Genomic DNA, 14,012 nt, shown 5'->3' with positions numbered 1-14,012 from the left:
CCATCCATCCATCCATCCATCCATTCTAATCCAATCGATCCATCCATCCATCCATCCATTCTAATCCAATCGATCGATCCATCCATCGATCCATCCATCGATCCATCCATCGATCCATCCATCCATCCATCCATCCATCCATCCATCCATCCATCCTAATCCATCCCTCCATCCCTCCATCCATTAATTAAATTAATTAATTAGTGGGTTAGGGGCAGCAGTTCGAGCAGGGAGGTCCAGACATCTCTTTCCACTGTCACCTCTTCCAGCTCTTCTGGGAGGACTCCATGGTGTTCTCAGGTCAGTCATGAGATTTCTTCTTTCCAGTGTGTCCTGTGTCCTCCCTGGGGTCTCCTCCCTGTTGGACATGTCCAGAAAACCTCTCCAGGGAAATATCCAGGGAGCATCATTACCAGATGCCTGAACCACCTCAACTGGCTCCTCGTGATGTGGAGGAGCAGCAGCCCTACTCCAAGTCTCTCCTGGATAACTGAAGTCACCGGATCTCTACGGGAGAGTCCAGAGACCCTGTGGAGGAAACTCATTTTGATGGCCTATATACTAGATCTTGTTTTTTCAGTCACTTACGCAAAGTTCCTGACCACAGGTGAGGGTAGGAATGTAGACCGACCAGTAAACAGTGAGCTCAGCTCCCTTCAGCTGTATTATTTGTAATTATTAGGACAAGATGTCAACCATATTTAAAAATTTAACCTCTTTTTGCTGAAAATTTTTAACAGAGGTGCAAATCTAACCTCTTTAAGGCATGGTGTAACCTAAAGTTATGTGATTTTATAAATACAGCCGTTGTAAATTGCAGCCTTTATATTATTTTTACAGATTTCAACAAATGACTGAAACTGTGCCTTTAGTCAAGGGTGTACCTGAATGCACCACAAAGAAAGATAATTTTTAATAATTCGTCAAAATTAAAATATTATTAAATTGAAAGCCATGTGTTTGTTGAAGGAATGCATATCACCCGCAACTTTCACGCACAGGTTTAAAACGAAAATCATTTTATGTTGAGAAATGACAGAGTAGAAGATGTTTTGGTCAAACCTTGAAAATAACATTAGGAGTGATCTATCACAATACAGAAGGATCTGTGAGCACTCAAACTATGTGTCGTAAATGACTCTCAGCTACTACCACATCAAAGTTGATCTCATTATTTGCAAAATGAACAGTCGTAGCCATTTTTGTGCTTGTTAAGGCCGATTAGCTGAGGAGGACTCCAAAAGTCAACGAGTTATAGATTCACAGCTAATGATTACTTTCTGAGAGTTCTGCAGTGGTACATAAGATATTTTGCTGACAGATAAACGGAGACAGGCGATCATCAATAGAGCAAATCCTCTGCAGCTCAAAAATTAAGCAAATTAAAACTTATGTAATGTAAACTTAATGTACTGGCACCTTGCAGTGAATAAACCTTTTATATATTTAGGAAGGAGCACTTTGAATTCAGTCATATTGCATTCAGTATAAAGGAAAAAATGCAGCAAATTATAAAAACATCTGTAATCCTTCTATTTATAAATTATAAAACAACAGATCTTTAAATGACAAAAAGATAAACAGAAGACAGAGGAAGAACAAAACTGGAGACATGTTAAATATTTTAAACTTGTGGAAAACCGAAGATACTTGCTCTCCTGAATTTGTTGAAGTAAGGTTATATATCTTTAAAAATTAGATTAAACCTGCCAGATGTGTTATTTTTAGCCCCCAAAGATGAAAAATTGCTGCCTTACCCTTGGCCCGATGTCTCCTTGGTCACCCTGAGAGAAAAATAACAGGAAAATAACAATTGTCAGCAATTGTCAGCAAAGCAAATCTACACAGGAGCAACAGATACTGAGGAGCAGCTGTGACAAAAGGGCTTGCAAAAAATAAATAAAGTTTATAGGAAGGAACTCAAGGGTCATCTGTCCAAACCACCACAGGATGTAGACATTAAGTCATTAGATAAGCCATAAATCTGACAGGATGAGCTCAGCCCAGTAAAAGTGGTGCTGACTGGGTTTTGATGAGGATTTAGAGGTTGTGTTCCAATAACAGGGAGGTATTTAAATAAAAATAACATCATATCATCATGTTAGCCATGCTAATCAGAGCAAACCCTGCTCTGACAGATTTTTACTGTGGCGGGGTTGGGCTTTGGCTAATCTGAGGGATTCTCGCCTGTGGGCAAAAAGCTGTGGCACACATTCACACAAAAACAAAGTTGCCCGTAATGTGTGGGCACCAGTGACCACATGGCTTCCTCTGCCGGCACTTAGAGTCTCTAACGTCTTTAGCTGGGCAGAGGTTCATGGAGCAGGAAAAACATCTGGATATAATTGAGCATCACGAAGGGAAGGTCTGCAAACCTGCTTAGTACCCCCTGACAGGAGGAAGTGCTCCTACATATTCTGCTCATTTGATGGATACAAAATGTGAACACCCAGGGTGATGATGCGTGCCTCTGAAGGTGCATGGGAGTAAATTAAGATGAGCAATACAGCCGGACACTGCACGGACATGTCAAAATTTATATTAAAGCCTACCTTCTCTCCCTTGGGTCCAGGCAGTCCCTGCAGAACGGAGGAGATAATCAGAGACAGTCAGTGGCAATAAATCAGTTAATTTATGGCTAACAGCGCAATGCATCTTCCACTTGGTGCAAGCAGCAGACGTTCAATCAACCATTGAGGCAGAGCCATTACATCTCTTAGAGCAGCAGAAGTGTCACGAAGACCGCTTAATCCCAGTTCAAGGAGATCATGTGATGCATGTGTGAGAGATAAGAAACGTCCGGAGAGAAGACAAAGCTGAAAAGAAAAGACGTTCCTTTGTTTCACCGTCCAAAGCACTTTAAAGACGCTTTAGTGTTTGGGTTTCGTTGTGTCTGGAACGGTACAAACTGAGAACACGAGGCGTCCGTGTAAGGGACACAGAGTCCCACTTTGTGTTTTTTGACATGATTTATGAACACTGGCCAAACAGATGAGAGGCGTTTGTCTGTGTGGCGAAGTTGTTCGTTTAATCCTGTCTGTCTATCTCTCACAAGAGGCACAAAGTTGCCAAACATGGCAACAACCCAAACCACAAACGGATCACTAGTCCTGTATGACTGTGCCTGGGAGATGCAAAAATATAACATCCATCTCTGGGCACAGCACATAAAAGTTGTTTTTTAGTTCGACTCTTTTTTGTTTTTCAGCCACTAACTAATAGTGCATTGCTGACAGTAGAAATGTGGTTAAAACTTTAAAAAGACCAGCCCATTTGAAGACTTTTGGACAATTTCTACAATCATCATGAATTTATCTGAAAGAAATCTCTAAAAAAGATTCATGGGTTTAAGGTTCAGGGTGAAAAGAGCTGGAAATTTTATGAGAAAAACATTTTCTTCTACCTGTCACAGCACCCCTATGGGGCAACTCAACACCAATATTTACATTGAACAAAAATAGAAATGCAACACGTTTGTTTTTGCTCCCATCTTTCATGAACTGGACTCAAAGATCTAACACGTCTTCTATGAACACAAAAGATATTTTTCTCTCAAATATAGTTCACAAATTTGTGTGAATCTGTTTTTGAGCACTTCTTCTTTGCCGAGATAATCCATCCACTTCACAGGTGTGGCATATCAAGATGCTGATTAGACAACATGATTATAGCACAGGTGTGTCTTAGGCTGACCACAATAAAAGGCCACTCTAAAACGTGCAGTTAGATCACAGCACAATGCCACAGATGTCACAAGTTTTGAGGGAATGCGTATTTGGCATACTTACTGCAGGAATGTCTACCAGAGCTATTGCCCATGACCTGAATGTTCATTTATCTACCATAAGCCATCTCCAAATGTATTTCAGAGGATTTGGTATTCAACCAGCTTCACAACCGCAGACCACGTGTAACAACGTGGAGGTCATAAAACCAGTCAGTATCTGGTGTGAGCGCCATTTCCCTCCTGCAGTTCAACACATCTTATTCCCATAAAGTTGATCAGGTTGTTTATTGTGGCCTGTGGAATGGTGGTCCACTCCTCTTCAATGGCTGTGGGAAGTTGCTGGATATTGTCAGAAACTGGAACACACTATTGCATACCCCGATCCAGAGCATCCCAAACATGTTCAATGGGTGACAATGTCTGGTAACTATGCTGGCCATGCAAGAATTGGGATGTTTTCAGCTTCCAAAAATTGTGTGCAGATCCTTGCAACATGGGGCCGTGCATTATCATACTGCAACTTGAGGTGATGGTCGTGGATAAGTGGCACAACAACGGGCCGCAGGATCTCATCACAGTATCTCTGTGCATTCAAAATGCTATCAATAAAATGCACCCGTGTTTATTATCCATAACATACACCTGCCCATACCATAACCCTACCGCTACCATGGGCCACTCGATTCACAATGCGGACTTCAGCAAACTGCTCACCTACACAATGTAATGGCCACTGTCCATCATCTGCCCTTTACAGTGAAAAATGGTATTCATCTGTGAAGAGAACACCTCTCCAATGTGCCATATGCCATCAAATGTGAGCATTTGCCCACTCAAGTTGGTTACATGACAAACTGCAGTCAGGTGGAAATCCCGATGACAAAGACAAGCGTACAGATGAGTTTCCCTCAGACAATTTCTGACAGTTTGTGCAGAAATTATTTGGTTATGCAAAACAAATGTTGTAGCAGCTGTCTGGATGGCTGGTCTCAGATGATCCTGGAGGTGAAGATGCTGGAAGTACTGCCAAATTCTCTGAACGGCGTAAAGAAATGAAACAGTGACAAGAGCTCAGGTGGACATTCATGCAGTCAGCATGCCAAGTGCACACTCCTTCAAAACTTATGACATCTGTGGCATTGTGCTGTAATAAAACTTATCTCAGCAAAGGAGAAGTGCTCACTAACACCGATTTACACAAACTTGTGAACAATATGTGAAAGGAAAAGGTCTTTTGTGAAGGAAAAGTCTTGGATCTTTGAGTTCAGCTCATAAAAAATAGGAGCAAAAACAAAAGTGTTGCATTTAAATTTTTGTTCAATGTAAATATTGGTGTTGAGTTACCAAAAAATCTTCAAATGAACTGGTCCTTTAAAATTTTCAACTATGATCTAAGCCCCTAACTTTGCAAACTTACAGATTTTGCACCTGAAGCTTCCCAAAATTTCCATCTCCAGTAGAAAACAATAGCAAGATTTTCCTTAACAAACCAATCATTACTGTTTTTAACTTATCCCTATGATAATGATCCTTCTAACAGAAATAGAGAATTGTTGCAATACTGTGATTCAAAATCACAGTTTTTCCTGAAAATAGCAACAAATCTAAACAGCAGCTTTACTAAGAGCCAGTTCTGTTCTGCAAATAGCGAGAGATGCCCGACCATAATTTCTCTCGTATTTGCTGATAATCAATCGCCTTGTTTTTACCCTTTCCTCCCTCTCCTTGTACTTCACTTGCATCTTCCCTGTACTTGCTTTTGTTTCTGAACACAAATCTACGCTCTATCTTTAAACCTGCTCTAAAGTTAGACCTCCATTCACTGTTATCTTTTTGTGCCAGCTATTTTGTTTGGACAGGAGCCACAGAGTAATACTGGCAAAGAGGTGAAAATTTTCAGCCATTTGTTAGTGACCAGCAGACAGCAGCTTCAGACTGAAAGTAGACATAGCACAGCCTGATAGTTTGAAACTAGTTTTACACGATATAAATGGAAGTTTCCATAGCATGACAGATATAAAGTGTTGTTGGTTGATGGCCATTTGACGAATCAGTCATATCTTTATCCCCACTTATCGGCTCATAAACCCTCGTCATGAGGTCTGAGCACCTGCTGGGGTTTTCAGCGCTGGAGAGCCCTATTAAAGGACACATTCAGCTTCAACTCCGAGTTAAACAGTTTAACGATGTTTAGAAAAGTATTCAAAGAGCTCTAATTACGCTGTGAGGGTTTCATATTTCAATGGATGTCTTATACCTCTCATTTATAAGGCTCATTTATTTATTCAGGACAGCTCAATATAATTCAAATAAAATGTCCAAACAACGATAAAGAAAATAAAACTTAAGCAAAGTCTATTTCTGTGGCAGAACAAAGGTGAAGGGCACTAAAATGACTTTTTAAGGAGTCTCCATTTGAAGCTGTAAACATCCCAACTTTCCCACCGCTTTGTGACCCATCTGCTGCACTTTGCTCGGTTCCACGCTATGCCTGGGCATCCCTCTGAGGGTTTGAGGGGAAAGCTGATGAATGGGAGAGCCGAGGAGGTAGCTGAATTAGCTTCACTTTAACCATGTCTTCCCTGCAACTAAGAGCCACTCAGGAAATTGAACAAGTAGGATAATGGCTGTATTATGGGCTTCAAAAACTATCACCTGTTCTAAAGACAAAATATGCAATACTTTCAACACTTGCTCTTGTCAAGGGCGGATGCCTTTCCCCTCCTCTCCCTCTCTGCTTTGCTTTGCTCTTTCCTGTCTGTGAAACTGCTTTAGAGACTCTCTCCTACAAATTTTCCAAATCATAATTCTGCTATGGATTTGATCAGTTGGTCCCTCAACGCAATTGATAACATTTCTTCAAAGAGGAGACAGGCTTTAGGTGAGCCGATTTGCCCTGTTGACACATGCAGCTGGATATCTCATCGACTTGGAAGACTTGATGAAGTGTCTATCTCTTCTGTCAATCCTAGATATTAAGGACACATATATAATTGGATTTATGATAACTGGTTTCCTACTTTTTGGATTAGGCTGGTTCCTGGTCTATCAACAAACAAGGAAGTCGCCAGCAGCAAATTTGGCCCTGGTCAGGCTGCCTGCCTTATGAGATGGCTTGGTTCGTGCCTGAAGCACCCAGACTCAATTGCTTTTGGCAGGATGGATCAGCTCTCGGGGAATACTCTCAGGCACGGTCCAGTGGTGTGGCCATTTAATATTGACATTTTAGAACCAAGAGGACCGACATAGACTCAAGGTAGACATAATCAGTTAAGTTCTGCCTGTCCCCAAAACAACCATGTTTATCTATATTCTGCTCCCTGACTGGCCATGACAGGACACCTTATCTTAATTCACCTGGAAGTTCTGTAAACCTTGCTGCTCTACCCTTCCCTCCTTCCACCGAGGAAGTCTATGGACCAATCAGACGGACCCGGCTGAATAAACATTCTTTCATCATTTCAGGAATCTTTGGATTCAATCTGACGTCGTCCTCGGCACCCCCCGAGAGTGTACGGATGTCTCCAGAGGGAACTATGTGAACAGAGCGATTTACCACTCTTATCGGAACTCTTGCAGTGCCTTTGTGTGTTGTCTTTGGACATGCTCACCGCCATTGCACACCCCCCCCCCTCACCCCACAGAATGTTGGCGTCGTTATGCGCTTGCGTGCGAGTTTTATTTTCATTTTCATGCTTTTAATCTTCAGCCAAAGATTAAGAGCATGTTAGGAGTTTTTTTTGCCTCCCAAACCTATGTTGTCACTTTTACCACTTTATTGTCTGTCCAAACAGGTCTCACTTGTAAATGAGTCTTCGAGGCTCATTGTGACTTATCTGTTTAAATCAAGGTTGAATTAATTAATGCACATGGACTTACTGTTGCAGAATTGTTGTAACTTTTTCAGCACAATAAATTTGTGTTATTAGAGAATAAAAGATGTGTAAAACTGTACCTGACTTCCTTTTAGACCTGGTAAACCCTGAGGTGTAAAAAAAAAAAAAAAACAGTAAACAAATGAAAATTGTAAAATAAAATTCAATTACGTAATACATGTTTTATATATCTGACAATAATGTTTCTTACCGGTTTGCCATCCAAGCCAAGTGGACCCTGTTGGGTGCAGAAAATGGACATATTAAAGAAAAGTACAGAGCCCAGATCCACAGGAGAATTTTCAAAACTTTGCAACATTACCAAGAAATCATCCAAATTGCCAGAACTGTTTTTTTAAGTATTTGTAAACTATGTGACTTTAACATTTCTCATCAGAAGAGTCATTCTGACCACAACAAAAAAAGGTTGCATTGTTAAAAAAACAGGCAAGACAGAAAATATGTTTTTTTTAACCACAATTGTTTCTGAACTGAGTAGTTTTGATGCCAAAATCTAAACAATGACCTAAAACAAATATAAAAACAAAATAAATTAAAAACACCTGGACACTGTGAGACCAACAACATTTCAAAAAGTCCCACTTTCAATCTCTCCAGGCTAAAGTGTTGCACACAGACCACTTAGCTGATTTGACAGGCAGTCATGCAAATGAAAGAAAAAGTAGCCATGTTTTTGATAAGCAGAAAAAAAAACCTTTATTTAGTCATTATTGGTTATTTACTTTCTGAAAATTAGGCTAAATCAAGGCTATGAGTTCACAAGTAGTATAAATATGAGTATGAAATCTGTACTAGTTAGTAAAATGTGTAACATTTTTTTCTTTCGGCTGCTCCCTTCCTCAGAGGTTGCCATAGCGAACTAACTCGCACGAAGATTTGGCAGTTTTATGCCGGATGCACTTCTTGACCACTGAGCTACCACAGCCCTCTGTGTGGAGCAGAGAGCTGCCATCTAGGGTGCCCCGGGGAGCAGATGGTGGGGGTTAAGAGCCTTGCTCAAGGGCAAATGAGGGTGGAGGCAGGTGTGGGTGTTTCACCTATCCCACCCACATTTGATGTTGTTGGTCCAGGGAGTTGAACCGGTGACTTTCAAGCTCACCCTCTCTAATCTCTGTGCCACCACTCCCCCTTAGTAAAAAAGCTTAACATAACACAACAAATTCTCCTATTAAACCAAAATGCATAATTTTTCACGAGTTTTTAATGGGGGGGGGGGGGGGGGTGTGTATTTTCACTGTTAGACAAATGCTAACTAGCTAAACAGCTGGTTAGCTGAACGTTTTAGCCTCAAAAATTTTAAAACTAAGTGGTCTATTGCTGAATTTTAACCAAATAAGAGCATATTAAAAATGACTGGACATTGTGTGAATAAAGCTAAATTAAAAGTCATTAAAATTCAGTATTCAGTTCTGTAAAATGGCTCAAAAGCTGGCTAGCATCTGTCTGATAGCTAGCTATTGATAACTGTTTAGCCAACTTAATGTCAAATTTTCTATCATAAATATTATTATCCAACAAGCAGCAAGAAAGTCAATTAGTGAAACTCTAAAAGTACAAATCTACTCCTATAATGACTGCCTTCAAAGACATCTAATGAGACGCATTAAGATGCCGAGGACATTATTTGCTTAAATCCTTAGACGAGACATGCCCTCTAGAAAATTTCTAAAGCCAGCTGATACTTATTAGTAGCCTATTTCCTAATGTTTGAGTTGTGTACTCGTATCTCTCATGCAACAATGTAAATTGTTTTTGTCTTACAAGAAACAATGAACAGATGATGAGACAACAAGAGAGAACAGTAAAAAAAGGCATAATAGAAGAAGAAACAGCTGAAAATGTTAGAAAGGAAGAAATAAAACATTTTTCCTTTAATTTTGGAAGAACAAAGTTTCTACCCTGACCCATTTTGTGTGAGTAAACAACTTTTAGTGTTTTAAAGTATAAATGATAGTAGATGAAGGTTTGTAGAATGAGAGAAATCCAACAGACTGTGTGCATCTGTGGAGATGAGAGGACCTAAAAGACACTTCAGACAGGCCTCGGTGGACCTCACCAAAGTGCTGAAGCAGCAGTTGGAGTCGTGCACTTTGTTTACCTCAATAAAACAAACAAAAAAACAACAACAGCCGAGCAGTCGTTGAACCGACTCTGGAAAGCTATTTTCAAAGACGGAGACCTTCGGATCTCCACTTAGACATGAAGGAACACTTAGCTCTGGAATCAAACTTTCCAAAAACACTTAAATGTGATGTATGTGGCGAAGGCTAATGTTGACTTCCTCCTTAACGACCGTACTCCACGTTAAGCTAACAGTTTTTCAGGGTCCCACGAGTTAGTGGGCTCCTCAACCCTCCGCAGCTCTCGTTAGCAGCCACCTCGCCTAGCTTTAAGTCTCCGAGCTTTCAGGACTTCGACTGATGGACAGCAGGTACAAATAAACGGAGATTAGATGCAGAAGATTTGTGTGCTCGTTTGATGGCGTGGCGTTAAATGCGACTGCATGTAAAGATCTGTATAAAGAAAGGGGAAAACCCCTTTCGAGGTTCCCCATCTCATTTGATTTAGACATCCTTGTAAAATCAGCAGTTAGTGGCTGAGACCAGAGTGGAACAAATGACTGGGATGGGTCCAGCGCTATAATTTCACAATAACTGTTCAGGGTTGAGAGGAGTTTGAACTCTAAGGAGGTGATGCTTCTTCTTTCCTTCACTGCATGCTACATTCAGCACAAAACTGTAGTTTTGTCACTGTATCAGAAGCAGCACGCTGTGTTTACCATGTCATAAATGTGGGGATTTAGATGAGTTTACAAATGTCCCACTGAGCTTCTCCTGCTATCAGGGTCCAGATCTTTGGATCTGTGCCTCTGTGAATATGAATCTATGACTCTTTGCATGCGCGTGTGTGTGTATGTGTGTGTGTAAGCGAGCCCTGCATCTGGGAGCATTTACCGAGGCCCGGCTCCTCCAGGCCTCGTCAAGATGAGTAGACGAGGTGAACATTGCGAGGTCATCTGCTGCTGCGGAGTCTGAACCCCGATGCAGAAAGAGACTGATTTATGGCTGCTAACAAGCGACACACTGGCCTGCAAACTCTTGCTGTGTGCACCTTTCCCATTGGAAGATGTGTGTGAAAGGTTTGTTCCAAAGTTATGAAACCAACTGACATCCTGCATAAAGATTTGGATTATAGGGTAGAAATTTACCATGTTTCCACAGTTTATGAAGAAATATTTCAACCAACAACAGACAGTCTTATATGGTTAATGATATCCAAGTTGAAACACCAGTTAGGAATAAACAAGCACGTTGTGTGTTAAAATAACGTAACTAGAGAAATTGTATTTCCTGCGAAAATGCAGTGTGAATGCTTATTGCGGAAGAACTTGCTGAGTGTTGAAATTAGCTCAGAAACACATTGAAATGTAGCTGAAATGGAAGAACAAGCCTAAACTAGCAGAATAAACCACAAAGAACACATACTTGCTGAAACAGGTTTAAATGAGCAGAAATTAACACAAAAATTAGGAAATTAGCTTAAAAAAACCCTGAATTTAGCAAAGATAAAAACTGCTGAAAAGTACCATAGCTGAAAGACAGAAGGAAGCTTAAACTACCAGAAGGAAGCTGAAAGAGCTGAAATGAGATTAAAAAAATATGGACTTAGGTGAAAAAGCTGGGATTAGCATGAATACAGCCAAAAACTAGCTAAACTAGCAGAAATAGCTGAAACTAGCATAATTAAGCTGAAAGGTGTACAACAAGCTGAAATTAGCATAAATAAGTTATTTAGGCTGAAAGAAGCTGAACAAGAGCAAACTGTGAAAGGAGTAGTAAAAGGCTGTAAACAGATCTAAAGATTTGAAGAATGTAAAATGAGCTCAGTTCATTTTCTATGAGAAAAAATGGCAGAAAAATTTATATATATATATATATATATATATATATATATATATATATAAATAAAACTAATGTTGCACCAGTACCAAAAGTCATAACAGGATTGTCCTGAAACAGCTGAACGTTTTAATATATGATTTGTTGAAATAGCTTGAAAACTGCGGGACGAGAAATGCGTTGAAAAAGTCGAAAAATGGATCATAATAGTGTGAGTGCTTCATAAACATTCACACAGTTAGAGGATTTAAGTTGTGTGAGCGTCAGTAAATTTAATTTTTGTATTCTTAACATACCTACAAAAAAAAACTTCTGTAAAGCACATTGAAAAAGATTAATTAAAAAAAAAAAAAAAAAGAGTACTGGGATGTTCTGAGAGTGTTTTTTTTTTAATTCACACCAAAAATGTAGTCGAGTGCTGAAAAAAGATGCAGAATAAAACAGATTTGTGTTCAGAAAAAGGGAGCAAATAGGCTCAAAATAAACACTGAAACCTCCAGTAAATGTGGATCAAAACAATATCCCTTTTATTGTGAATGACCAAAGTTTCCCAACTATTGTAAACATTTTAAACATATTAATGACAGCTTGGGCTGCAGGAGAGTTCATGTCTGTATTTGTGTGTTCGTCTGAATGTCGAGCAGATCTGAGGGCTGTTTTTACCGTCGTGCTCCCACTTTACACGGTGCAGACTGGTGATTATCCCGCAGTGTGTAATTGTTGAGGATGCAGTGCGAAAAGCTGTGTTTGCATCAACGTCTCGCCCAGAAACGCACATGGTAATGTGGGTCGCACAAATTAGCCTGTTAGCCTCATTATGGCTGTAAACTGAATGAAGATTAAGGAGGTGATCATGTCTTCTGTTTTCTTCTACCTATGTATGTCATCCTTCTTTCTTCCTCCTTTTTAAATATCATTCTGTCTCTTCTAGTTACATTCACAATGTGTGTGTGTGTGTGTGTGTGTGTGTGTGTGTGTGGGGGGGGGGGGGTCAAATCCTGTGGCATTTCTACATTTGTACAATTTGTGAAAGATGACCTTTCTTTAAATAAATAATTAAATCAATAAGAGATGGTGGCTGGAAGCAGAACCAAAGAGCAGAAGAAAGCTTACCAGAGCGCTGCGAGTGTTTGGGACAGAAAAGTACCGACATGTTTCTGGCTTTAATCTGCGCGCTGCAGCCTGGAAGGCTGAACAATGGAGGCCGCGCCTCGTTTCTGCTCACAGAGGTCGGCTGTCTGTCTCAGCACTGGCACTTCTGCATAAACACGCTTGTGGCTGGGTACACGCTGATGACCGTGCATATGAATGAGAGTCAGACGGTGTGTGCGTGTTTACCCATTTGTACTGGGCTGTCAGTGTGTCTCACTTTGATTATTTGACAGCCACCCTTCTGAAAGCCTCCTTGTCTGTGATTTATGAGAGGAAGACGTGTCACGGGGTTGCACAAGGAGAGAAAACACACATCCGCACGCACAGCTTATCGTGGTGTTATTCTTCCGACACACACACACACAGACCACACTTCATTAACACTGTTTATTATATTGATGATCCACTGAGAGTGGCCTGCTGCATGTATTAGTCTGACGAACTGACATGTGTTTCACCTGTGCCCTCCTCCACACGAGCACATGACCACATGTGTGCATGTCACGGCTGTAAACGGGAGGAGGATGTGCTCAGATGATTTCAGTCATTGTATATTGTCATGTGACAGGAATATTTAATCATAAGTACATATTTTATGATGCCACGTGTAATATACATGATGGGTGTTATTACACAAGAACAGTAGGTTATAATAATGTAGAACCACATAAAGGTGGGGATAATCAATTTAAGATAGATAAACAGTAGTCCCTCATTACTTCACGGTTCGACTTTTGCGGATTCGCTCTTTCACGTTTTTTTCAACAATTGTCAACTTTAATATTACGCACTCGATTGGGACGGTACGAGATAAAAAGTTAACGAAAACAAAATATTTCGGACAGGCGTCGCCATTTTGTAGTTTTCTTCCAAAGAGCCTACACTGTAATGCCAGTCAAAACAACTACACTACCCAGAAGCCAACAGTGCTTCTGGCCGCTGCTTTCTGCCATAATGGACGGAAAGTTTTGGTCCAATCTGAACCGGACTAAAAAGTCTGGTGCTTATTCATAGCAACTTCGGTGCTCAGTGGATTCGGAGAGCCGATTAGAACCGGACCAGAACTACTTCCAGCCTCATCGGTCAATCTGAGTTCTACTTGCCGGCCTAGGGAGCCTCTCGAGTTGGGAGGTGTTGCTTGGAGGTCCGGTGTCTTCTCCGGAGCTCACCCAGACTTTTTTCATCTTGAGTCTTCTGGATTATTTGGACTCAATCTGGACCATTGTTCTGTTTTGTGCTGGCTCTCATAAGGTCCGGCTCTCTCCTAAAGTGTCTGGTGCTCATCGGCTGCAGAGAGCCGACCATACCGAACCAAGGCTAGAGAGTCCCCATATAAAA

At 40.7% G+C, this 14,012-nt stretch overlaps 1 protein-coding gene across 1 annotated transcript in view; it reads right to left on the bottom strand.

Annotated features, from left to right (window-relative positions):
- The window catches only part of LOC119408494 (collagen alpha-1(XXIII) chain), a 250,608-nt gene that overhangs the window by 32,655 nt on the left and 203,941 nt on the right, over positions 1-14,012 (bottom strand). The window contains exons 6-9 of the mRNA XM_037675320.1: positions 7,814-7,840; positions 7,683-7,709; positions 2,553-2,579; positions 1,758-1,784 (exon numbers count right to left, since the gene is read on the bottom strand). Of these exons, the coding sequence (XP_037531248.1) occupies positions 1,758-1,784; positions 2,553-2,579; positions 7,683-7,709; positions 7,814-7,840 (108 nt within the window). The remainder of the gene's footprint in view (positions 1-1,757; positions 1,785-2,552; positions 2,580-7,682; positions 7,710-7,813; positions 7,841-14,012) is intronic.

Source organism: Nematolebias whitei, chromosome 4, assembly GCF_014905685.2.
Source record: "Nematolebias whitei isolate Nwh7 chromosome 4, NemWhi1, whole genome shotgun sequence".
Taxonomy (NCBI): Eukaryota; Metazoa; Chordata; class Actinopteri; order Cyprinodontiformes; family Rivulidae; genus Nematolebias; species Nematolebias whitei.
Note: the sequence above shows the minus strand (reverse complement) of the source record. Positions and strands in the feature narration are given on the sequence as shown.